Below are 26,551 nucleotides of genomic sequence, written 5' to 3'. Positions count from 1 at the left end.
GAGTCGCTGGTGCGCGATGAGACAAGGATATCCCTACCGGCCAACCCCTCCCTAACCCGGACGACACTAGGCCAATTGGACCGCTGCAATACAGCTACCTTAACCACTGCGCCACCCGGGAGGCATGCTTCTACAACTTGATTGGAGTCCACCTGTGGTAAATTCAATTGTTGGACATGATTTGGAAAGGCACACACCTGTCTATATAAGGTCCCACAGTTGATAGTGCATGTCAGAAAAAAAACAAGCCATGAGATCGAAATAATTGTCCGCAGAGTTCCGAGACAGGATTATGTCCAGGAACAGATCTGCGGAAGGGCACCAAAACATTTCTGCAGCATTGAAGGTCCCCAAGAACACAGTGGACTCCATCATTCTTAAATGGAAGAAGTTTGAAACCCCCAAGACTATTCCTAGAGCTGGCCGCCCGGGCCAAACTGAGCAATCGGGGGAAAAAGGCCTTGGTCAGGGAGGTGACCAAGAACTTGATGGTCACTCTGACAGAGCTCTAGAGTTACTCTGTGGAGATGGGAGAACCTTCTAGAAGGACAACCATCTCTGCAGCACTCCACCAATCAGGCCTTTATGGTAGAGTGGCCAGACGGAAGTCACTCCTCAGTAAAAGGCACATGACAGCCTGCTTGGAGCCAAAAGTCCCCTAAAGACTCAGACCATGAGAAACAAGATTCTCCGGTCTGATGAAACCAAGATTGGAATCTTTGGCATAAATGCCAAGTGTCACACATCTGGAGGAAACCTGGCACCATCCCTACGGTAAAAGCATGGTGGTGGCAGCATAATGCTGTGGGGATGTTTGTGAGCGGCATGGACTGTGAGACTAGTCAGGATCGAGTCAAAGATGAATGGAGTAAAGTACAGAGAGAGCCGTGATGAAAACCTGCTCCAGAGTACTCAGGACCTCAGACTGGGGTGAAGGTCCACATTGGAACAGGACAACAACCCTAAGAACACAGCCAAGACAACACAGGAGCGGCTTCGGGACAAGACTCTGAATGTCCTTGAGTGGCCCAACAAAAGCCCAGACTTGAACCCGATTGAACACCTCTGGAGAGACCTGAAAATAGCTGTGCAGTGATGCTCCCCATCCAACCTGACAGAGCTTGAGAGGATCTGCAGAGAAAAGTGGGAGAAACTCTCCAAATGCAAGTGTGCCAAGCTTGTAGCGTCATAGCCAAGAAGACTTGAGGCTGTAATCACTGTCAAAGGTGATTCAACAAAGTACTGAGTAAAGGGTCTGAATACTTGTGTAAATGTGACTTCAGTTTTACATATTTTCTAAATTTGTAAAAATAAAAAATAAAACGTTTTTGCTTGTCATTATGGGGTGTAGATTGATGAGGGGAAAAAAACAATGTAATCGATTTTAGAATAAGGCTGTAACGTTAAAAAAATGTGTAAAAAGTCAAGGGGTCTGAATACTTTCAGAATACACTGTATATAAAGAACTACATGGCACACAAACTAAACTAGTAATTGATTGTAGAGAAACTGTTGAAGAAGCGATGATGATAAACAGTGAAAAAAATAGGTAGAAATACCACTGAAAGAGTAAAAGGGTAACTAATGGAATTGACCAAATGATTGCTTGTTGAGGCTCGGTAGAGCGGAAAGAATCAAGATGAAAATGCTAACGTGGAAGTAATGCAGTGCAGCCTGTTTACCTGGCTACTTCATCCCCCTCCACACTGAAACAACACGCATAAAGAGACGTACCAGACACTTAAATACACCTTACATTGCCACTCTGTAAAATATCCTCTTCCCCGCCAAGGCATTAGAGACAGTGACTTTAAACACTAATATAGATGATCATATCAGTGTTTGTGTGGGTGTGTACACTCTGCTCTGTAGTAGCGAGGGTGTTGCTGCTCTGCCGCTGCCCAAAGGGGTAATCACTTCCTAACGGTCCCTAGCTCCCCATTCAATAAGGCCCTGAGCAAACAGGAAGGCATAAAGACCCTTTCTGTTCCTGCCACTTTCCCCGTTTCTCCTTTATTGGAAATGTCCACAATTAAATATTCATGGTAGTGTGAAGACGTTCCATGTTGCTCGAGCTTTGAGGGGAGAGACAACAACAACAGCGCTCATGATGAAATCAGAAGCCCCCTTTCCATTACCCATCAACCTTTACATAACCATAAGCTCTTTGTAACTTAGACAACACAGTAAAAAAGAAAAGAAAAACAAGACCTCTGAGGAAACGAGTATCAGCCTCATCTTGTACACGGAGAAAGGTTTTCTGTGGAGGGAAATAGTGTGCAAGTTACTGTGTCCTGGTGGGGCCCTGATACCCTCCATCAGACAACCAGTCCGCTTTACCTGGCTCTGTAATGTCAATAGTATTTGTTTACAAACAGAAGATTGACAACAGAATTGTTCCTCTCATCTGGCTGTGCGGCTGGTTTGTCGAGAGAAATACTGTGCCACGTTCACTCCAAAGCTTTGGGGAAACGGGCCCCCACTGGTTTACTGGGCTGTGTGAGCTAAGGAGAAGCAGGGGAGAACGGGGGCAGAGGAGCGAGACAAAGTCAGTGTAGGATCATCTGTGTATTCAGCTCAAAATTAGGGGAGGAAGTAGCCAGCCAGCCCAGGGACGACACTAACTACCAGGATGATTTAGCTCCGACAGCTCTGTTCACGTTCAGCGCCTTCACCCATAAAGCAGCTAGCTACAGCCTGTAGGCTATTGGAAGTCTGACTCCCTGGCAAGGCTAGACAGTGGATAGAAAGGGCTTCACTCTCAACCCAATTCAGAGACATGACAGTGGAAGTCTGTTAGAAATGATACTGTCATCTTGTTTTGTAATGGCACAAAATCATTGTAATTTACGAATGAATAAATGGCGCGTATGAGTTAATGATTCCGTTGATGCATACAGTAGCTGATCATCAATGATATCTCGGGGCAAAGTGACTTCTGTCATTATCTATCATTAGGGACATAGTCGAGACATCAGGACAAATAGACCCTCATTAATCCAATTACACCTCACCTCAACTAGGCCACAGTGGAAAGCAAACGAAAAGCAGACACAGTATATCTGATTCATTGGAACTAGAGTCAAGAACAGCATCTTTATGATCTCTTCCAACATGGCCACAACATAGAAAGACGATGCTTTACTCCACACTCAAAACACATACGAGAAAACATGTTGTACCACATGATTCACAGCTGAACACATCGCAGTAGGAAAATACAGTATACTTGACTGCAGCCTGTAGCCGTATGGTATTAAAACGTGTCAGTCCACTCTGTGTAGTGATGGTTTGATCCTCAGGATGAATGCTATAGAGAAGGCCTGTAATTGAGACCCTGGGATGATGTGTTCTTCAAAATGACAGCATCAACATTCCTCAGAAACTAATAGACCAGGAATTACATGAATACAATGCCAGAAGATGTGGGTCATTTGAACACTCAGACAGAAGCTAGATTGGAAAATTGGTCACGAGAACAGAAGAGAAGCAAATTTGTGCCGCCCTCATCTACCACGAGATATCTGTTGTGTCACCGTCACAAACAGATGGCCCTCTTTCTGCCAAACCAGGAGACACTGAACTGACTAATGAACACTCACTGACCTCCCCCCAAAAAAGCCACACTGTTCGTCAAAAATAAACACCCACACACACACACACACACACACACACACACACACACCCACGCGCGCACACACAATAAATAAACCAAAGCTGATAATTTCGACGGCTGTTAACAGATGGCGAGGCCCAGAGAGGGAGGGAAGCACCTCCAAGTCTCTCAGTGGTGTCCCAGGGTGCTTCACACGTCCCCCAGCCTCTCCAGTCTGCCTACTGGCAGCTCCCTAAAATAGCCTAATATAGATGCAAATAGAAAACACGACTGGAGACCAGAGTGGTGGGATTGTGTTAATAGCCAGGTGCATTGGTTTGGGTTCTTTGGGTTCCCATAGGAACGATGATAATCAACTCTTTTGATCCTCATCGTGATCCATGATCATAATGTCCGTGGACTGGTCGTTTGAGTCGTGACAAAAACACACACACCTTTCAGTGGTTTTTCTTCAAAGGTAATGCCAAGCATCTCATAGATGGCACTGTGTGTGTGTGCGTATATGTGTGTGTATGTGTACTCACCCCACTGTAGAGGTGTCAGCTGCAGGTGCTCGAGGACCAACTGGTTGAGGACTCCCTCCACACTGGCCTCTCCCTGGCGACGGACAGACGGGTGGGCGAGGGTTAAGGACTAGACACCGGACTGGAGGGGGCTGGGGCCTCAGTGTCTCTGACGACGTTTGTAATTAATAGAGAGAAAGGATTCACAGGTAACAATGTTCAAACTAAGGTACACAGTGCCGTGACATTTTCACTCCCTTCAACTGGATATGAGGAAAGGGCACAATTCTTTAGTGACAAAACTCAACTCCAGCCATCCAAATCATAGACTGTTCTCTCTGCTACCGCACGGCAAGCAGTACAGATGGACCAAGCCTGGAACCGACACGACCCTGAACAGCTTCTACAGTTGAAGTGGGAAGTTTACATACACCTTAACCAAATACATTTAAACTCAGTTTTTCACAATTCCTGACATTTAATCCAAGTAAAAATTCCCTGTCTTAGGTCAGTTAGGATCACCACTTCATTTTAAGAATGTGAAATGTCAGAATAATAGTAGAGAGAATAATTTATTTCAGCTTTTATTTCTTTCATCACATTCCCAGTGGGTCAGAAGTTTACATACACTATCCTAGTATTTGGTAGAATTGCCTTTAAATTGTTTAACTTCGGTCAAACGTTTCGGGTAGCCTTCCACAAGTTTCCCACAATAAGTTGGGTGAATTTTGGCCCATTTCTCCTGACAGAGCTGGGGTAACTAAGTCAGGTTTGTAGGCCTCCTTGCTCGCACACACTTTTTCAGTTCTGCTCACACATTTTCTATGGGATTGAGGTCAGGGCTTTAGGATGGCCACTCCAATAGCTTGCCTTTGTTGTCCTTAAGCCATTTTGCCACAACTTTGGAAGTATGCTTGGGGTCATTGTCCATTTGAAAGACCCATTTCCGACCAAGCTTTAGCTTCCTGACTGATGTCTTGAGATGTTGCTCCAATATATCCACATAATTGTCCATCCTCATGATGCCAACTATATTGTGAAGTGCACCAGTCCCTCCTGCCCACAACATGATGGTGCCACCCCAGTGCTTCACGGTTGGGATGGTGTTCTTCGGCTGGCAAGCCTCCCCCTTTTTCCTACAAACATAACGATGGTCATTATGGCCAAACAGTTCTATTTTTCTTTCATCAGACCAGAGGATATTTCTCCAAAAGGTACGATCTTTGTCCCAAACTGCACCAAAGTACATTAATCTCTAGGAGACAGAACACGTATCCTTCCTGAGCAGTATGACAGCTGCATGGTCCCATGGTGTTTATACTTGATTGCTATTGTTTGTACAGATGAACGTGGTACCTTCAGGCGTTTCGAAATTGCTCCCAAGGATGAACCAGATTTGTGGAGGTCTACAACTGTTTTTCTGAGGTCTTGGCTGATTCCTTTAGATTTTTCCATGATGTCAAGCAAAGAGGCACTGAGTTTGAAGGTAGGCCTTGAAATACATCCACAGGTACACCTCCAATTGACTCAAATTATGTCAATTAGCCTATCAGAAGCCTCTAAAGCCATGACATAATTTTCTGGAATTTTCCAAGCTGTTTAAAGGCACAGTCAACTTAGTTTATCTAAACTTCTGACCCACTGGAATTGTGATACAGTGAATGATGAGTGAAATAATCTGTCTGTAAACAATTGTTGGAAAAATGACTCCTGTCATGCAAAAAGTAGATGTCCTAACCAACTTGCCACAACTATAGCTTGTTAACAAGCAATTTGTGGAGTGGTTATATTACGAGTTTTAATGACTCCAACCTAAGTGTATGTAAACTTCCGACTTCAACTGTACCTCCAAACAATCAGACTGCTAAATAGTGAGTTAAATAGTTAATAACCAGTAGCTACCCGGACTATCTGCATTGACCCTTTTTGACTCATCACATACGCTGCTGTTACTGTTTATTATCCATCCTGTTGCCTAGTCACTTTATCCCTACCTATATGTACATATCTACCTCAATTACCTCATACCCCAGTACATCCACTCGGTACTGGTACGAAGCATGTGACAAACAAAATCTGATTTGAAAACAAACTAACAAAGTGGCAAAGATACACCTGACAAATATACAAGAGAGAGAGAGAGAGAGAGAGAGATGGAGAGACAGAGACAGAGACAGAGAGAGAGAGAGATGGAGAGAGAGTAAAGGATATATGAAGTATGACTCCCCAGTGTAGCTGTAAATTGGCTGCAGCCCAGTGGTTGATAGATAAGCCTGTAGCTCCCTGGTTGCCTAGTGACTCTGTTAGGAGAGCTGAGGGCTCGAGGCAGACAGACTCATGGTTGGCTGCTGGCTGGCTGGCCATTACTGTGCATGTAAAGTACATGTTCTGTTCTATATGTGGAATAGAAAGTCTCTCTGCAAACTGCTCACTGCTTGCTGTCAGACGCAGTAACAGACCAGGCTACATACAGTAGAAACACATGAACTGCTACCATGACAGTCTTTAGCTGAACGGTCACTTAGACTGGCTTTTCTGAATGTTGCGTTTAAGAAATATAATATCCAATTACAAATCCAATTCCGGGGAATGCAATGAGAACCCTGAAAGGTAAAACTTCCTTAACAACCCAAAGAGTAATAAAGATATTTCCTCAACCATAAGTAGGGGGAATTATGGTAATAACCATCCTCTTTGTGTAATAGGTCTCATAATAAGCACTGGGAGTAACTAACAACCTCTCCTCACAACTCAGAGAGAAAACTAATTATGTATAAAGCCTACAGAGCAGACCTCTCCTCAGCCAAGTTGTTTTTCAAAACCGCCCACACATCCATGTCTTCTAGCCTAGCATGGTTTCTGGGAGCAAAACTGCAACACTGCAAGTCAACCTGTGACTCCAATCCGATTGGTTGGCTAAGAACCCACATTTAGCTCTGCCTGTCGAGTCCTTCTGTTCCTGAACACTCAGTAACATTAACTTATCAGAGGAGATTGAGAGAACAAAAGAGTACATTAAGGTTGTAACCATTGAACCTTTTCTTGGTGACATCTTAAGTCTGTCTGGTGTAGCGCTGACTAGGGAGCTAATGCTGCTAACGCAGAAAACTCTGATAAACAGAGCTGTCATAAAGACATTAGGTTGATAATATGTTATGATAAAGACAACCTGCTCCTCTGGTCCACCACACAGCTGACAGTGTGACTAATGACTGGAATAATACTGTGCTGCTGTAACACCACAGTTAGAATGACTGAACAGACAGTAACACCACAGTTAGAATGACTGAACAGATAAAGTAACACCACACAGCGTTAACATGACTGAACAGACAGTAACACCACACAGCGTTAACATGACTGAACAGACAGTAAAACCACACAGCGTTAACATGACTGAACAGGCAGTAACACCACACAGCGTTAACATGACTGAACAGACAGTAATACCACACAGTGTTAACATGACTGAACAGACAGTAACACCACACAGCGTTAACATGACTGAACAGACAGTAACACCACACAGCGTTAACATGACTGAACAGACAGTAACACCACACAGCATTAACATGACTGAACAGACAGTAGAAGCACACAGTGTTAACATGACTGAACAGACAGTAACACCACACAGTGTTAACATGACTGAACAGACAGTAACACCACACAGCGTTAACATGACTGAACAGACAGTAACACCACAGTTAGAATGACTGAACAGACAGTAACACCACACAGTGTTAACATGACTGAACAGACAGTAACACCATACAGCGTTTACATGACTGAACAGACAGTAACACCACACAGCATTAACATGACTGAACAGACAGTAACACCACAGTTAGAATGACTGAACAGACAGTAACACCACACAGCGTTAACATGACTGAAAAGACAGTAACACCACACAGTGTTAACATGACTGAACAGACAGTAACACCACAGTTAGAATGACTGAACAGACAGTAACACCACACAGCGTTAACATGACTGAACAGACAGTAACACCACACAGCGTTAACATGACTGAACAGAGTGTAACACCACACAGCGTTAACATGACTGAACAGACAGTAACACCACAGTTAGAATGACTGAACAGACAGTAACACCACACAGCGTTAACATGATTGAACAGACAGTAACACCACACAGCGTTAACATGACTGAACAGACAGTAACACCACACAGTGTTAACATGACTGAACAGACAGTAACACCACACAGTGTTAACATAAACAGAGCTGTCATAAAGACATTAGGTTGATAATATGTTATGATAAAGACAACCTGCTCCTCTGGTCCACCACACAGCTGACAGTGTGACTAATGACTGGAATAATACTGTGCTGCTGTAACACCACAGTTAGAATGACTGAACAGACAGTAACACCACAGTTAGAATGACTGAACAGATACAGTAACACCACACAGCGTTAACATGACTGAACAGACAGTAACACCACACAGCGTTAACATGACTGAACAGACAGTAAAACCACACAGCGTTAACATGACTGAACAGGCAGTAACACCACACAGCGTTAACATGACTGAACAGACAGTAATACCACACAGCGTTAACATGACTGAAAAGACAGTAACACCACACAGTGTTAACATGACTGAACAGACAGTAACACCACAGTTAGAATGACTGAACAGAGAGTAACACCACACAGCGTTAACATGACTGAACAGACAGTAACACCACACAGCGTTAACATGACTGAACAGAGAGTAACACCACACAGCGTTAACATGACTGAACAGAGAGTAACACCACACAGCGTTAACATGACTGAACAGACAGTAACACCACACAGCGTTAACATGACTGAACAGACAGTAACACCACACAGCGTTAACATGACTGAACAGACAGTAACACCACACAGCGTTAACATGACTGAACAGACAGTAACACCACACAGCGTTAACATGACTGAACAGACAGTAACACCACACAGTGTTAACATGACTGAACAGACAGTAACACCACACAGTGTTAACATGACTGAACAGACAGTAACACCACAGTTAGAATGACTGAACAGACAGTAACACCACACAGCGTTAACATGATTGAACAGACAGTAACACCACACAGCGTTAACATGACTGAACAGACAGTAACACCACACAGTGTTAACATGACTGAACAGACAGTAACACCACACAGTGTTAACATGACTGAACAGACAGTAACACCACAGTTAGAATGACTGAACAGACAGTAACACCACACAGCGTTAATATGACTGAAAAGACAGTAACACCACACAGCGTTAACATGACTGAACAGACAGTAACACCACAGTTAGAATGACTGAACAGACAGTAACACCACACAGCGTTAACATGACTGAACAGACAGTAACAGCACAGGTAGAATGACTGAACAGACAGTAACACCACACAGCGTTAACATGACTGAACAGACAGTAACACCACACAGCGTTAACATGACTGAAAAGACAGTAACACCACACAGCGTTAACATGACTGAACAGACAGTAACACCACAGTTAGAATGACTGAACAGACAGTAACACCACACAGCGTTAACATGACTGAACAGACAGTAACAGCACAGGTAGAATGACTGAATAGACAAAGTAACACCACAGTTAGAATGATTGGAACAGAAACTCCCCAGCATGGCAGAATTAGAATATGGAGTGAGGAGAGATGGTGTGTGCTGTCTGTCACACAGGCTCCTACAGGGCATGGTGCTGAAAGATGCAGATGTGGCACACAGACACTGTGACATTGAACTAGGCTGGAGGAAACTACAACTCCGTTCTGACATCCATCCATCCACACAACTGTCTCCAGGCCTGGTGTCACCGTGACGTGCCTGTGTCCTTGCCGTGTGGACGGGTACAGAGGCGGGGGACAGGAGTGGGTGGGTAGTGAATGGGAGATATTCTATTAAGGCTAGGCCAAGTTGCATGGTCTGGAAAGCAGCGAGTTAAGGTGTTTCTGAACACCTCCTAAATCAGAACTAGGATATAAACAATGCATGTTATTATGAATAAATGCCAAGCCAAAGGTGACCCAGATAATATTATGTGATTGCAACCCTTCTGGTCTTAGTTTTCTATACTTAAAAACTCATTTCTTTCTGCAAAAGTTTTTCCAACATAATTTCAGATAACCAAAAAAATGATTAAATCCATTGAACAAGTGCTTGGTTGGAGATGGTGTCCTGTCTTTTTGTGAGGAGGAAGCCTACGGTTTGAACTGCACAGTAACGAGACCTGCATTATCCTGTCCGGGAGAAGGTTTTAATATCCCTCCTAATATACTGGACCAGCCTCAATAACAATCACACAGCCCAGTTCAGAGCGGAGCTGATTTCTGTCATGCACGGCTCTCTGACCTACCCTCTGAGAAACAACGACATTAGCTAGTAACATCAAATACTGCCGTCCCTCCTGCCCGCGCACACACATGCACTCTGCTGCCAAACGGCTTGCCGATCAAACAAATACATACAATCACAGGAGTGTTGATGCACTACTAAAATGGAAAACACAGTGTGAAGGCAAGTTCAACAGCACAGGGACTTGGATGAATTATTAATTATACACTTCCTCCCTGTAACAACTTGACAGGCCATTCTAAACAACACTGAAAGGGTGTGTTGGTAACAGCCCCCTCATTACCGAAAGAGGTTCTGATTGAGCGCCCTGCCTGCATATTGACTTGGGATGTGTCTCAAATGGCACCCTATATAGTGCACTACCTTTTCTTCAGGGCTGCACGCACATTTTGCCATACGTTATTCCATCTGTCAGTGCAGTGGAACAGGCACACACCCTAGTCAGGGGACCTCCAGATGAAGCATTCAGATGCATTCTAATCGGGTTCTGTATACATCCAACAACAAAGGATATGATGTTCCAGGTGATGCCCAGGGTGCTGTTGATCATAGAGGCTTGGGCGTGAAGCCTCTCCTCCTCCAGTAGTTTGGGGTTGGTGTAGCGCAAGGCCTCCTGGTCTGGCTGAGGCAAAGTGTCAAAGTCAAACTTATCCACCTGGATCGCCATCCTAAAGGGGAGGGAGAGAGGAGAGAAAAGGTTAGACACATAGGAGACAGAGACTTGAGTATTACTGAGCCATCCTACATGGGCAGAGGAGAGAGCAACGGTTGGACATACAGGAGACAGACCCCAAGCAGCACTGCCACGTTCAGAGAAAAAGCAGTAGCACTTGATTCAACAACATCATAAGTACTAATAAAGTGTTTTTGTTTGCAAATAACTGGTCTCACTTCTCACTTTGTGCTAGAAAGTATTTCAGCAGGCAACAAGTCATTAAAACTCGTTTTTCAACCACTCCACAAATTTCTTGTTAACAAACTATAGTTTTGGCAAGTCGGTTAGGACATCTACTTTGTGCATGACACAAGTCATTTTTCCAACAATTGTATACAGACAGATTATTTCACTCATAATTCATTGTATCACAATTCCAGTGGGTCAGAAGTTTACATACACGAAATTGACTGTGCCTTTAAACAGTTTGGAAAATTCCAGAAAATTATGTCACGGCTTTAGAAGCTTCTGACATAATTTGAGTCAATTGGAGGTGTACCTGTGGATGTATTTCAAGGCCTACCTTCAAACTCAGTGCCTCTTTGCTTGACATCATGGGGAAAAAATACAAATGTAGACCTCCACAGGTCTGGTTCATCCTTGGGAGCAATTTCCAAACGCCTGAAGGTACCACGTTCATCTGTACAAACAATAGTATGCAAGTATAAACATCATGACGCAGCCGTCATACCGCTCAGGAAGGAGACGCGTTCTGTCTTCTAGAGATTAACGTACTTTGGTGTCGAAAAGTGCAAATCAATCCCAGAACAGAAGCAAAGGACCTTGTGAAGATGCTGGAGGAAACAGGTACAAAAGTATCTATATCCACAACAAAACGAGTCCTATATCGACATAACCTGAAAGGCCAATCAGCAAGGAAGAAGCCACTGCTCCAAAACCGCCATAAAAAAAGCCAGACTACGGTTTGCAACTGCACATGGGGACAAAGACAATACTTTTTGGAGAAATGTCCTCTGGTCTGATGAAACAAAAATAGAACTGTTTGGCCATAATGACCATCGTTATGTTTGGAGGAAAAAGGGGGAGGCTTTTTCCCAACATGTTGGAGGGTGCTTTGCTGCAGGAGAGACTGGTGCAATTCACAATATAGATAGCATCATAAGGAAAAAAATGATGTGGATATATTGAAGCAACATCTCAAGACATCAGCCAGGAAGTTAAAGCTTGGTCGCAAATGGGGGTCTTCCAAATGGACAGTGATCCCAAGCATACTTCCAAAGTTGTGGCAAAATGACTTAAGGACAACAAAGTCAAGCTATTGGAGTGGACATCACAACGCCTGACCTCAATCCTATAGAAAATGTGTGGGCAGAACTGAAAAGGCGTGTGCGGGCAAGGAGGCCTACAAACCTGACTCAGTTACACCAGCTGTCAGGAGGAATGGGCCAACTTTCTGGGAAGCTTGTGGAAGGCTACCCGAAACATTTGACCCAAGTTAAACAATTTAAAGGCAATGCTACCAAATACTAAGTGAGTGTATGTAAACTTCTGACCCACTGGGAACGTGATGAAAGTAATAAAAGCTGAAATAAATCTCTCTCTACTGTTATTCTGACATTGCACATTCTTAAAATAAAGTGGTGATCCGAACTGACCTAAAACAGGGCATTTTTACTAGGATTAAATGTCAGGAATTGTGAAAAACTGAGTTTAAATGTATTTGGCTAAGGTGTATGTAAACTTCCCACTTCAACTGTATGTCCACATTTCATCAGTGAATGAAACACTGCTCTTCTCTGATGCCATCCATCCATCCTGATCCTGCTACTGCTCTCAGTGGCCTGGCAGGAGTCCAGTCTACCAACCAGCCCAGACCACTGATAAATGATGTATCTAGTTAGACCAAACACCCTGAGGCTCCCAGCTTTCCGCTCCACGGTGTGTGTGTGTTCAGGTTCATTTACTAACAGGCGGCAGAGAGAGTTCATGGCCTGAGGTTAAAGCAACAGAGACACATCCAGGATTCAGTTCTGTATGCATCTCAAAAAAACTAACTTCTTACTATTTACTGGGGCCAACATTTCATGCCTTAAAAGTATCAATTGGATGCAGCCTGTACAGTCTAGTACATTGATACTGCACCGGTCGGGTCGAGAAGGAAGGCAGTGGATGAAGACAACCGGAAAAGGGAGAGAGGATGGCATGGTGTTAAGAGATAGAGATAGAGAGAGGTGAAAGTGTCTGTTAGCAGCGCCTGCATGGTGTTAAGAGATAGAGAGAGAGAGAGAGAGACAGGGAGGTGAAAGTGTCTGCTCAAAGGGCCTGCATGGTGTTAAGAGATAGAGAGAGAGGTGAACATGTCTGCTCACAGGGCCTGCATGGTGTTAAGAGATAGAGAGAGGGAGAGGTGAAAGTGTCTGCTCACAGGGCCTGCATGGTGTTAAGAGATAGAGGTGAAAGTGTCTGCTCACAGGGCCTGCATGGTGTTAAGAGATAGAGAGAGAGAGACAGGGAGGTGAAAGTGTCTGCTCAAAGGGCCTGCATGGTGTTAAGAGATAGAGAGAGAGGTGAACATGTCTGCTCACAGGGCCTGCATGGTGTTAAGAGATAGAGAGAGGGAGAGGTGAAAGTGTCTGCTCACAGGGCCTGCATGGTGTTAAGAGATAGAGAGAGGTGAACATGTCTGCTCACAGGGCCTGCATGGTGTTAAGAGATAGAGAGAGGTGAACATGTCTGCTCACAGGGCCTGCATGGTGTTAAGAGATAGAGAGAGGTGAACATGTCTACTCACAGGGCCTGCATGGTGTTAAGAGATAGAGAGAGGTGAAAGTGTCTGCTCACAGGGCCTGCATGGTGTTAAGAGATAGAGAGAGGTGAACATGTCTGCTCACAGGGCCTGCATGGTGTTAAGAGATAGAGAGAGGTGAAAGTGTCTGCTCACAGGGCCTGCATGGTGTTAAGAGATAGAGAGAGGTGAAAGTGTCTGCTCACAGGGCCTGCATGGTGTTAAGAGATAGAGAGAGGTGAAAGTGTCTGTTCACAGGGCCTGCATGGTGTTAAGAGAGAGAGAGAGGTGAAGTGTCTGCTCACAGGGCCTGCATGGTGTTAAGAGATAGAGAGAGGTGAAAGTGTCTGCTCACAGGGCCTGCATGGTGTTAAGAGAGAGAGAGAGGTGAAGTGTCTGCTCACAGGGCCTGCATGGTGTTAAGAGATAGAGTTACAGACCTATATCCATTCTGCCCTGCCTATCTAAGGTCTTCGAAAGCCAAGTCAACAAACAGGTCACTGACCATCTCGAATCCCACCGTACCTTCTCCGCTATGCAATCTGGTTTCCGAGCCGGTCACGGGTGCACCTCAGCCACACTCAAGGTACTAAACGACATCATAACCGCCATCGATAAAAGACAGTACTGTGCAGCCGTCTTCATCGACCTTGCCAAGGCTTTCGACTCTGTCAATCACCATATTCTTATCGGCAGACTCAGTAGCCTCGGTTTTTCGGATGACTGCCTTGCCTGGTTCACCAATTACTTTGCAGACAGAGTTCAGTGTGTCAAATCGGAGGGCATGCTGTCCGGTCCTCTGGCAGTCTCTATGGGGGTGCAACAGGGTTCAATTCTCGGGCCGACTCTTTTCTCTGTATATATCAATGATGTTGCTCTTGCTGCGGGCGATTCCCTGATCCACCTCTACGCAGACGACACCATTCTATATACTTTCGGCCCGTCATTGGACACTGTGCTATCTAACCTCCAAACGAGCTTCAATGCCATACAGCACTCCTTCCGTGGCCTCCAACTGCTCTTAAACACTAGTAAATCCAAATGCATGCTTTTCAACCGATCGCTGCCTGCACCCGCATGCCCGACTAGCATCACCACACTGGATGGTTCTGACCTTGAATATGTGGACACCTATAAGTACCTAGGTGTCTGGCTAGACTGCAAACTCTCCTTCCAGACCCATATCGAACATCTCCAATCGAAAATCAAATCAAGAGTCGGCTTTCTATTCCGTAACAAAGCCTCCTTCACTCACGCTGCCAAACTTACCCTAGTAAAACTGACTATCCTACCGATCCCAGACTTCGGCGATGTCATCTACAAAATTGCTTCCAACACTCTTCTCAGCAAACTGGATGCAGTTTATCACAGTGCCATCCGTTTTGTCACTAAAGCACCTTATACTACCCACCACTGCGACTTGTATGCTCTAGTCGGCTGGCCCTCGCTACATATTCATCGCAAGACCCACTGGCTCCAGGTCATCTACAAGGCCATGCTAGGTAAAGCTCCGCCTTATCTCAGTTCACTGGTCACGATGGCAACACCCATCCGTAGCACGCGCTCCAGCAGGTGTATCTCACTGATCATCCCTAAAGCCAACACCTCATTCGGCAACTTTTCGTTCCAGTACTCTGCTGCCTGTGACTGGAACGAATTGCAAAAATCGCTGAAGTTGGAGACTTTTATCTCCCTCACTAACTTCAAACATCAGCTATCTGAGCAGCTAACCGATCGCTGCAGCTGTACATAATCTATTGGTAAATAGCCCACCCATTTTCACCTACCACATCCCCACAGTTTTTATTTATTTACTTTTCTGCTCTTTTGCACACCAATATCTCTACCTGTACATGATCATCTGATCATTTATCACTCCAGTGTTAATCTGCAATATTGTAATTATTAGCCTACCTCCTCATGCCTTTTGCACACATTGTATATAGACTCCCCTTTTTTTCTTCTGTGTTATTGACTTGTTAATTGTTTACTCCATGTGTAACTCTGTGTTGTCTGTTCACACTGCTATGCTTTATCTTGGCCAGGTCGCAGTGGCAAATGAGAACTTGTTCTCAACTAGCCTACCTGGTTTAATAAAGGTGAAATAAAAATAAAAATAAAAAGGTGAAAGTGTCTGCTCACAGGGCCTGCATGGTGTTAAGAGAGAGAGAGAGGTGAAGTGTCTGTTCACAGGGCCTGCATGGTGTTAAGAGAGAGAGAGGTGAAGTGTCTGCTCGCAGGGCCTGCATGGTGTTAAGAGAGAGAGAGAGGTGAAGTGTCTGTTCACAGGGCCTGCATGGTGTTAAGAGAGAGAGAGAGGTGAAGTGTCTGCTCACAGGGCCTGCATGGTGTTAAGAGAGAGAGAGAGGTGAAGTGTCTGCTCGCAGGGCCTGCATGGTGTTAAGAGAGAGAGAGAGGTGAAGTGTCTGCTCGCAGGGCCTGCATGGTGTTAAGAGAGAGAGAGAGGTGAAGTGTCTGCTCGCAGGGCCTGCATGGTGTTAAGAGAGAGAGAGAGGTGAAGTGTCTGCTCACAGGGCCTGCATGGTGTTAAGAGAGAGAGAGGTGAAGTGTCTGCTCGCAGGGCCTGCATGGTGTTAAGAGAGAGAGAGAGGTGAAGTGTCTGCTCACAGGGCCTGCATGGTGTTAAGAGAGAGAGAGAGGTGAAGTGTCTGTTCGCAGGGCCTGCATGGTGTTAAGAGAGAGAGAGAGGTGAAGTGTCTGCTCACAGGGCCTGCATGGTGTTAAGAGAGAGAGAGAGGTGAAAGTGTCTGCTCACAGGGCCTGCATGGTGTTAAGAGAGAGAGAGAGGTGAAGTGTCTGTTCGCAGGGCCTGCATGGTGTTAAGAGAGAGAGAAAGGTGAAGTGTCTGCTCACAGGGCCTGCATGGTGTTAAGAGAGAGAGAAAGGTGAAAGTGTATGTTCGCAGGGCCTGCATGGTGTTAAGAGAGAGAGAGAGGTGAAGTGTCTGTTCGCAGGGCCTGCATGGTGTTAAGAGAGAGAGAAAGGTGAAAGTGTCTGTTCGCAGGGCCTGCATGGTGTTAAGAGAGAGAGAGAGAAAGGTGAAAGTGTCTGCTCACAGGGCCTGCATGGTGTTAAGAGAGAGAGAGAGAGAAAGGTGAAAGGGTCTGTTCGCAGGGCCTGCATGGTGTTAAGAGCGAGAGAGAGAGAGGTGAAAGTGTCTGCTCACAGGGCCTGCATGGTGTTAAGAGAGAGAGAGAGAGAAAGGTGAAAGTGTCTGTTCGCAGGGCCTGCATGGTGTTAAGAGCGAGAGAGAGAGGTGAAAGTGTCTGCTCACAGGGCCTGCATGGTGTTAAGAGATAGAGAGAGGAGGTGAAAGTGTCTGCTCACAGGGCCTGCATGGTGTTAAGAGATAGAGAGAGGTGAAAGTGTCTGCTCACAGGGCCTGCATGGTGTTAAGACATAGAGAGAGGTGAAAGTGTCTGCTCACAGGGCCTGCATGGTGTTAAGAGAGAGGTGAAAGTGTCTGCTCACAGGGCCTGCATGGTGTTAAGAGATAGAGAGAGGTGAAAGTGTCTGCTCACAGGGCCTGCATGGTGTTAAGCGATACAAAAGGCATCAGATTCACACTGTTTCTTCTGTGTTAGCCAATAGCCAAAAAACCCATGTCGTCTGCCGTCTTAGCCAATAGCCACTTCCCCTGCTGGCCTGCCATAGCCAATAAGAGCCCACGGAAGGCGACGACACAACCTGCCCTGCACTGGCTTGGCCACCTGTGAACCTGACAGAGGAGTGATTCAAGGCTAGCCTGTTCCCAGAGCTCTGTCTGCTGTCGTGCATGATACTATCCACTCAGTCACACTCTGGAGCAGTAGGGAAGTCAAATCCTCTGCTCTGCACGCATACTGGTGTCTATCTAGCAGAATCAGATTTCATCTGTCTTGGTTCTTTGTTTTATTTCATTCATTCATCTATCACTTAAACTGCATTATAAAATCGTCGATTTTAAATCACTATTTTAAACCAATATAAAACCTACGAGCATGTTATTTCTGGCCTGTGTGCAGTTAATGGTGATGGATGTGGTGGTAAATGAACAGGCCGTGACAGAGAAATGGATTCCGCCAGCAAAGTGAAAGTGATGACGGTGTCGTGAGGACAACAGTCAAATCACAAAGACATTCAGAGAAACAGCTGCAGGGCCCAGGTTTTTTTATCACCGTCCAAATCTTTACGACAATTTGTAACTAGTGACTGTCTGTCTCCTTCACTTCCTCTCTCTCCGTTTCTTTCCTTCTCTTGTCAGGCTCTTAGATATTCTCTCTCTCTCTCACTGTCATTTTGAACAATTTCATGTGACTGAAGGTACAAACTGGAGAGCAAATCAAGTGCACCTATATGCCTACTGCTGGCAAATCAGATAGCTCAGATCACCGTGTCTGCAGCTTCCACCAGCCCACAGCGAAGTTGATAGTCGACTACCGCAGCTCGCGACTGGAACGAGCTGCAACAAACACTCAAACTGGACAGTTTTATCTCCAAGTCTTCATTCAAAGACTCAATCATGGACCCTCTTACTGACAGTTGTGGCTGCTTCGCGTGATGTATTGTTGTCTCTACCTTCTTGCCCTTTGTGCCGTTGTCTGTGCTCAATAATGTTGGAACCATGTTGTCATGTTGTGTTGCTACCATACTTTGTTGTCGTCTTAGGACTCTCTTTATGTAGTGTTTTCTCTCGTTGTGTTTTGTCCTATATTTACGTAATATATATATTTTTTAATTATAATAATCCCAGCCCCCGTCCCTGCAGGAGGCCTTTTGGTAGGCTGTCATTGTAAATAAGAATTTGTTCTTAACTGACTTGCCTGGTTAAATAAAGGTTAAATAATAAATAAATAAAACATCTCTCTTGTTTATTAAGGAAAAAGGTGTCTATGGTGAGAGAGAGAGAGAAAATGCATTAATTTACCCAAGTTAATCATAAGACATGAACAAAATGCATCAGTGACGTGTTTCTCTGCAACGTACGTGTGGTCTACTACAACAGGAACTACCTGGCAGCCTACCTGGCAGCCTACGCCTACCTGGCAGCCTACGCCTACCTGGCAGCCTACGCCTACCTGGCAGCCTACGCCTACCTGGCAGCCTACGCCTACCTGGCAGAATGATGTCATGACTATTTGCATCAATCCAGTGGACATTTGTTATGCAATCACATGCGAGCTACAGAAACATCGCTAACCAAACCAATTTGTCCCAGACCTCAAAAGTGGTTTCCTGATGTGGTTTAAAGCATTGATATGGACTTAGAACATCAAATGTTTTTCTCAATTAAAAAAAAAAGAAGTGTGATTTTGAAAGTGAAAACGTGAAAAAAATTACTATGGGGGGGGGGGCTGAGAAGAAACAGAATCACCCAAAAGATGAGCCCTAGTGTGAGTGTGGCTGCAAGAGTCTGTGTGCTCTCTGAAAACACACACACCGTCCTCCAAATGATGAATCACCACACACACACATTAGAAACATTGTGTGTATCAAGCAGTGAGCATCCAGAAGCCAGAGGTGGAAAAGTGAGAAAGGGAAAGCCACACTAGTTTAATGTGTAATAGTCTTCAGACAACAGCTCTACAGCGGATGGTACTTCTTAAATCCTATACATTAACTGAACAGGAATTAAAAAGTGTACCTAATGACAGGGACAAATGTCAGTCTTTAAGCAATGTGTGGATGTCCATCTCTTTGTATTGCTTGGTTTATATGAATGCCCGGAGTGTGCACGCACGCACCCCCCACACACACACACACACACACACACACACACACACCAAACCCATCAGAGGGAGGGAGGGAGGAAGAGCAATGCAATTATCATTTCACAGGCCTCCGTTACAAAGGACAGCAGAAATTAAATACCAATTAAGAGCTCGGAGCAGACAAACGAGAAGCTTCTGCTTTAAATGCAACACACGCACGTACAGTAGGCAGGCACACACACAGTCCACCGGAGGCTGCTGAGGGGATGATAATGGCTGGAACGGAGCAAATGGAATCCATTAGTGGTGGTGGGTTTATGTCCCTGACTGAAGTCCCATCTTCAAACGAGCACTGCTTTCATTTCTTCAGTCACATTGAGCCACCAAATGCCTTGTTCCAACAACACAAATAGTCTATGGAATTGTTATTTTGTGCATAAACATAGAATAGGTACTGCAATTAGACTACGAACAATTCTTTACATTTCCCAAATGAGTTAACGCCTCAAACAGGTGCAAAGACAGAAGCCTATACACCTCATGTCTAACAGTGGGATAGAGCCTGCAGCATCGCCCGGCTGCATAGCCCTGCTGCTGGACAAGGAAGGGTTAACAACAATCTCATTTCTTCTCAAGCACTGCCGCACTTTACTTATGAATTGATTGTGGCTTCTTGCAGGGTTTAAACATAATCTAGTCTATTACTGCGGTCTGAGAAGACAGGGAGGACTAGGGGCCGCCTTCGAGGGTCTCCAGACCTAATCCCCATCCAAGATCACCCTCCCTTCACACCCTTATTCCTCCCTCCACCCCCAGACCATATCACCCTTCCTTCACCCTCCTCTTCCTCCCTCCACCTCCAGACCATATCACCCTCTTCCTCCCTCCACCCCCAGACCATATCACCCTCCCTCCACCTCCAGACCATATCACCCTCCTCTTCCTCCCTTCACCTCCAGACCATATCACCCTCCTCTTCCTCCCTCCACCCAGACCATATCACCCTTCCTTCACCCTCCTCTTCCTCCCTTCACCTCCAGACCATATCACCCTTCCTTCACCCTCTTCCTCCCTTCACTTCCAGACCATATCACCCTCCTCTTCCTCCCTTCACCTCCACACCATATCACCCTTCCTTCACCCTCCTCTACCTTTCAGAGCACGAATCTGTTCATGCATGTCACCTGGGAGAGAGACCATATGAAACCATGTATATTTTATTCATACAGTAAGATAATTAACATTTGAAAGGGTTTAAGCTTCCTGCTGCCTCCATTCAATGTGAACATCACCCTGCAATACTCATTGCATAAGGGGAATGGGGAAATGTGAACACTGTTACCACTTCAAAAGCAATGGCTTTGCTGTAACTGGGCTAGGGAACGATGCCCAAGGGAATATGTAGTGACACAGGTAGCTATGTGTGCAGGCATAAATACAAATGTATATTTATATACTATAAATACAAGCACAGTTCCAATCCCCGAACCGACAAGGTGAAGAATCTGTCCGTGAGCAAGGCACTTAACCCTAATTGTTCCAGTGTCACCGTTGACCATGGCTGAGCCTGGCCCTGACCTCACTCTCCAATGGTGTCTCAGGGGGAGTTGGATAATACAAAAATCCCATTTCCAATTCACACATACGTATACATTATTATTATTTTAACACACACATATGGGTGGCCTGTAGCGCTCTCTAACAGCCAGACCTACTTTACGGGTGTAATAACATGGTCCTAATGGAGACAGTGCTCGGTGCAATGACCTCAGTGTTTAAATGATGCGATGCCTGGGACCAACAGCACACGATAACTACATTACATTGTGAGGGAGTCCATTTCAGCCCTGCTCTGAAATGCTGTGAATCATCTGATTGCTGTAAGTGTCGGTTCGTCTGAATATGTCGGGCTTGGAGAAAAACTAACACACATACGGAGGAAGGGAGAGAGGGGCACGCACACGCACATTAGCGTTGCGTCACGGGGGTGGGTAAGAAGAAAAGAGCCTGACAACTACAATTCCCCTTTTCACTCACAGATGTATATCATAATCTGATCATGCAATAATGTCTTCTGGTTCTCCCATCTTAGACCTACAAATGTTACCAATTATAATTATACACACATCCATATTTTCCTTTGATTATTCAACCAGCAGAGCAGAACACTTCATCTTAACCTGCACAGGAATCCATTGGAGAGCGAGCCAGAGAGCCAGAGAGAAAGAGGATGGGGGACAAAAGTGAGAGAGCCAGAGAGAAAGGATGGGGGACAAAAGAGAGAGAGCCAGAGAGAAAGAGGATGGGGGACAAAAGAGAGAGCCAGGGAGAAAGAGGATGGGAATGGGGGACAAAAGAGAGAGAGCCAGGGAGAAAGAGGATGGGAATGGGGGACAAAAGAGAGAGAGCCAGGGAGAAAGAGGATGGGGGACAAAAGAGAGAGAGCCAGAGAGAAAGAGGATGGGAATGGGGGACAAAAGAGAGAGAGCCAGGGAGAAAGAGGATGGGGGACAAAAGAGAGAGAGCCAGGGAGAAAGAGGATGGGGGACAAAAGAGAGAGAGCCAGAGAGAAAGAGGATGGGGGACAAAAGAGAGAGCCAGGGAGAAAGAGGATGGGAATGGGGGACAAAAGAGAGAGAGCCAGGGAGAAAGAGGATGGGAATGGGGGACAAAAGAGAGAGAGCCAGGGAGAAAGAGGATGGGGGACAAAAGAGAGAGAGCCAGAGAGAAAGAGGATGGGGGACAAAAGAGAGAGAGCCAGAGAGAAAGAGGATGGGAATGGGGGACAAAAGAGAGAGCAGCAGCAAGAGAAGATAAGTGTTTCTATCAAAGTGTTTCTGCTGCCGCTTTAACAGTCAGTGACTGCACTGGGGTGAGGCTGAGAGGAAAATAGAAAAATCAGCAGTGTGTGTGTGTGTGTGACAGTGTGTGTGTGTGTGTGTGTGTGTGTGTGTGTGTGTGTGTGTGTGTGTGTGTGTGTGTGTGTGTGTGTGTGTGTGTGTGTGACAGTGTGTGTGTGTGTGTGTGTGTGTGTGTGTGTGTGTGTGACTGAGCGTGTGTGTGTGTGACTGAGCGAGTGTGTGCTACAGTGTGTGTTACAGTGTGTGTGTGTGCGACAGTGTGTGTGTGTGTGTGTGTGTGTGTGCGACAGTGTGTGTGTGTGTGCGACTGAACCCAGGGTTCTATTTTTAGCTCACATGCTTGAGCTCATGTGCTGACAGTGAGGCGGGCGGTACGGAGGCGGGCAGTGTGGAGGCGGGCGAGAGCAAGACGCTATTTTTAGACTGCATGCGGCTGACTCCCCGTAACCCCCGGTTACCAGCAGCCTCAGGGCCGACTCCATCTCCATCAATACCGGCCCTGCTGTATCACGTGCACCTCCATCAGACGGGCAGCTGTAGAAACAGATCTATACGAACAATTACAGTATGGATATACAGCATGGACATGCTAATGAATTGATCAGCATGCTATCTAAATTCAGTCAACACAGAGTTTGCAGACAGGGACATTCTAGAGCGCGGGGTTTCTCTCTACGTAGACAAAGCTTTGAGAACACACTGTTGGATGTGGAACTGATACGCTTCATTAGTGAATTATCTAGTAGGTTGGTATATCTCATGATAAAACATCTGTTTGGGTTTCAACTAGAGGAGATTATAGCTGTGAATGAATTGGATTAGAGGAAAACACAGGATGTTGCCTGGCCTGAGGGTTTCAACTGTTTACAAGTTTCAGAAGACAAAGCAAATAGAATACTATGATTCTGAATGTGTTGATATTACAGCACTACATATTTCTGAACTTACTTACATTTTGATGCTGTCACACACACACACACAAATAACACACACCCAAATACACACACACAAATAACACACACCCAAATACACACACACACACAAATAACACACACAAATAAATACACACACACACACACACAAATAAATACACACACACACACACACACACACACACAAACAAACACACACACACAAACAAACAAATACACACACACAAACAAACAAATACACACACACAAACAAACAAATACACACACACAAACAAACACACACACACAAACAAACAAATACACACACACAAACAAACAAATACACACACACACACAAATACACACACACAAAAATACACAAATACACACAAATACACACACAAATAACACCCACCCACACCCACACACACAGGTGAGCAGAGATCTTGATGGTCCCACACCTAAAACCCCTCCTTGTCCCCATGGGGGCTAGTTCGGGAGGGTGGGAGCCTCTATAAAAAATACAATTACATTTCCATAATGAATGTGTCCCCAGATGGACCCATTTTCCAAAAGGAAGGAAGGAGAGGGGAAAAACATCTATCCTCACAGCAAATTCACGCAGCATCACCGAGGCATTTTTTCCCCCTGGATGTGAAGTGAACCTTCCTCAGTAGGAAGTGAACCTTCAGGTCAGAACATTCAGGTCTCATCTCTGTCGCAGAGGGAGCGCCAAAAGCCTGCACGCACGCACACACAAACCACGGCCCCCATCTCCTCAGCAGACAGATATTACAGAGCATCGTAAGGAAATGGTCGAATAATATTCTCTGCCTTCTTGTAAGACACACATGAGATTGGATAAGTGGTCACCATGGAAACCATATGTGTGTGACACACACATATTGGTGCCGATAGGCATGTACAATTGCAAACGAGCCTAGTGTCTTTTAAACAACCTCACCAGCCAGTAGCTGGGGAAAGATTCATTTCAGATTGCTGTGCAATGGGCTGTTGTTTCAAAGTTCTCTATCACCCATGTCTGGATACAGGCTGGGCGGATCAAAATGGGCCGCCACCACCACCACCACAGAGCTGGAAGACCAAAACCTCAGCAGAAACCTGTGAATCAAACAGAGGCTTCAGGCCACGCAGGAAATACCTGCAGCTTGTACGGAGCAAAGGAACTTAAAGGATATTACGGGGACGATGACAAGGTTGGGTTGAACAGGAAGGCTTCATCACCACACAAGGAGACGCTCCTGTCATGGATGTTCACCCTGAGCTTTCATTCACACAGAACAGACAGACAAACAGAGATATAAAAAGAGGACATCCCTCAGGGATTCTCTCTGTCGAAGTCAGAGCTTAAACTGATACACTTCAGGCACTTAAAATAGCACACGCACAAAAATACACTCGCACACACACACACACACAAGGAAGTCAATGTGGAGAACAACAGCCATAGCTGTTGGCTCTGGTCCATTTGTCTTTGAGTTTCCTCGGGCTTAGGGAACACGTTTCTCACAGTAGTTTGTTTAGAAGCTGACAGATATACACCCAGTGGTCTGTTTATTAGGTACACTCCCTTGTTCACAAAAAATATTTGCATTATTATTTGCAAATAACGACGCAGTACAACAGTGGTGTGCAGAACAGCATCTTGGGACGCACAACTCATTGATTTATTGCAGCAGACGACTACACCGGGTTCCACTCCTATCAGCTAAAAACAAGAAGAAGCTGCTCCAGCGAACACACAATCACCAACACTGAGGAGTGGAAAAACATTGCCTGGTCCAATCAATCCCAGTTACTGTTACGTCATGCTGATGGCATTGCGTTGTGTCATGCTGAGTCACTCTTGCGTCACGCTGTTGGCATTGCGTTGCGTCACGCTGTTGGCATTGCGTTGCGTCACGCTGTTGGCATTGCGTTGCGTCACGCTGAGTCATTGTTGTGTCACGCTGAGTCACTGTTGCGGCATGCTGATGGCGTTGCGTTGCGTCATACCGAGTCACTGTTGCGTCATGCCGAGTCACTGTTGCGTCATGCCGAGTCACTGTTGCGTCATGCCGAGTCACTGTTGCGTCATGCTGAATCCCGGATTTGGAGTAAGCAGCATGAGTCCATGGGCCCCATCCTGCCTGGTGTCAACAGTACATGCTGGTAGCAGTGGTGTAATGGTATGGAGAATGTTTTCCACACGTTAGGTCCCTTAATACCAATTGAGCAAGAATTTCTCGAAGAATTCTGGCTGTTCTGGGACTCGGTTTTTGATGGGTGTACCTAATAAACTGGCAACTGAGTGTATTTCGCTTTCTGTTCATCAACAAGTATGTCACTCGTCCCCGCTACATTGGCTTACTTAGCTTTATTCAGGTCTGCATGAAGGTTCTCTCATTTTAATTGTGGGTTATGGTCCCTTGAGGTCTCATGCTGTGAATTTCATTAAAGTCATGAATAATATTGTAGCAGCCCATACAAATCAAGACAAAGATGAACTTATACACCAAAGGGGTCAATGAATTTTGGAGAGCACAAAGACAAAACAACCAAACTAAAATAGACAAGTCCTGCTCTCTCTATTCTCCCTATCCCCCACGGTGAAAACCTCATACAAAAGCATGTCTGGTTGAAGAGGCAGACAGAGGTCTGTGTTCGAGCTTTCTAGGGCTTCCAAACATCAGAGGGGCCATTCTCATTCATATCGCTGGCTCCTCTCATCTGTCTTTCAGCAGTAATGAACAGGAACGAGGGTTAAAGATCTAGGAGGAGGCTGAGCGTTGAAAGATGGGAGAACATGAAAGCAACCAAACCTCTTTCTTTCTGCCATGAACGAACAGCGTCATATTTCTGCAAATTAAAATCCCCAGTGTAGCTTTAAACTAATAGAATAGCACTATATAAACAGAGAGGGTTTTTGTTAATTACTCCTCCTCTGCATCCACATGCCCTATGCATGGTTGTATTAATGCAAATAACATTTCCCAGCTTAACTTTAAACTAATACAATAGCACTATATAAACAGAGAGGGTTTTTGTTAATAACTCAATATATACAGACGGAATAATTGTTTAAAAAAAAAGT

General features: G+C 45.3%; 1 protein-coding gene across 2 annotated transcripts in view; it reads right to left on the bottom strand.

Moving 5' to 3' along the window:
* The window catches only part of LOC135552072 (trafficking protein particle complex subunit 9-like), a 310,740-nt gene that overhangs the window by 117,833 nt on the left and 166,356 nt on the right, over positions 1-26,551 (bottom strand). For both annotated transcript variants that reach the window (XM_064983454.1, XM_064983455.1), the window contains 2 exons: positions 11,029-11,181; positions 4,141-4,232 (listed from right to left, as the gene is read on the bottom strand). In XM_064983454.1, the coding sequence (XP_064839526.1) occupies positions 4,141-4,232; positions 11,029-11,181 (245 nt within the window). The remainder of the gene's footprint in view (positions 1-4,140; positions 4,233-11,028; positions 11,182-26,551) is intronic.

Source organism: Oncorhynchus masou, chromosome 13 (assembly GCF_036934945.1).
Source record: "Oncorhynchus masou masou isolate Uvic2021 chromosome 13, UVic_Omas_1.1, whole genome shotgun sequence".
NCBI lineage: Eukaryota > Metazoa > Chordata > Actinopteri > Salmoniformes > Salmonidae > Oncorhynchus > Oncorhynchus masou.
The sequence above is the reverse complement of the archived record's forward strand: the minus strand, read 5'-3'. Positions and strand labels throughout refer to the sequence as shown.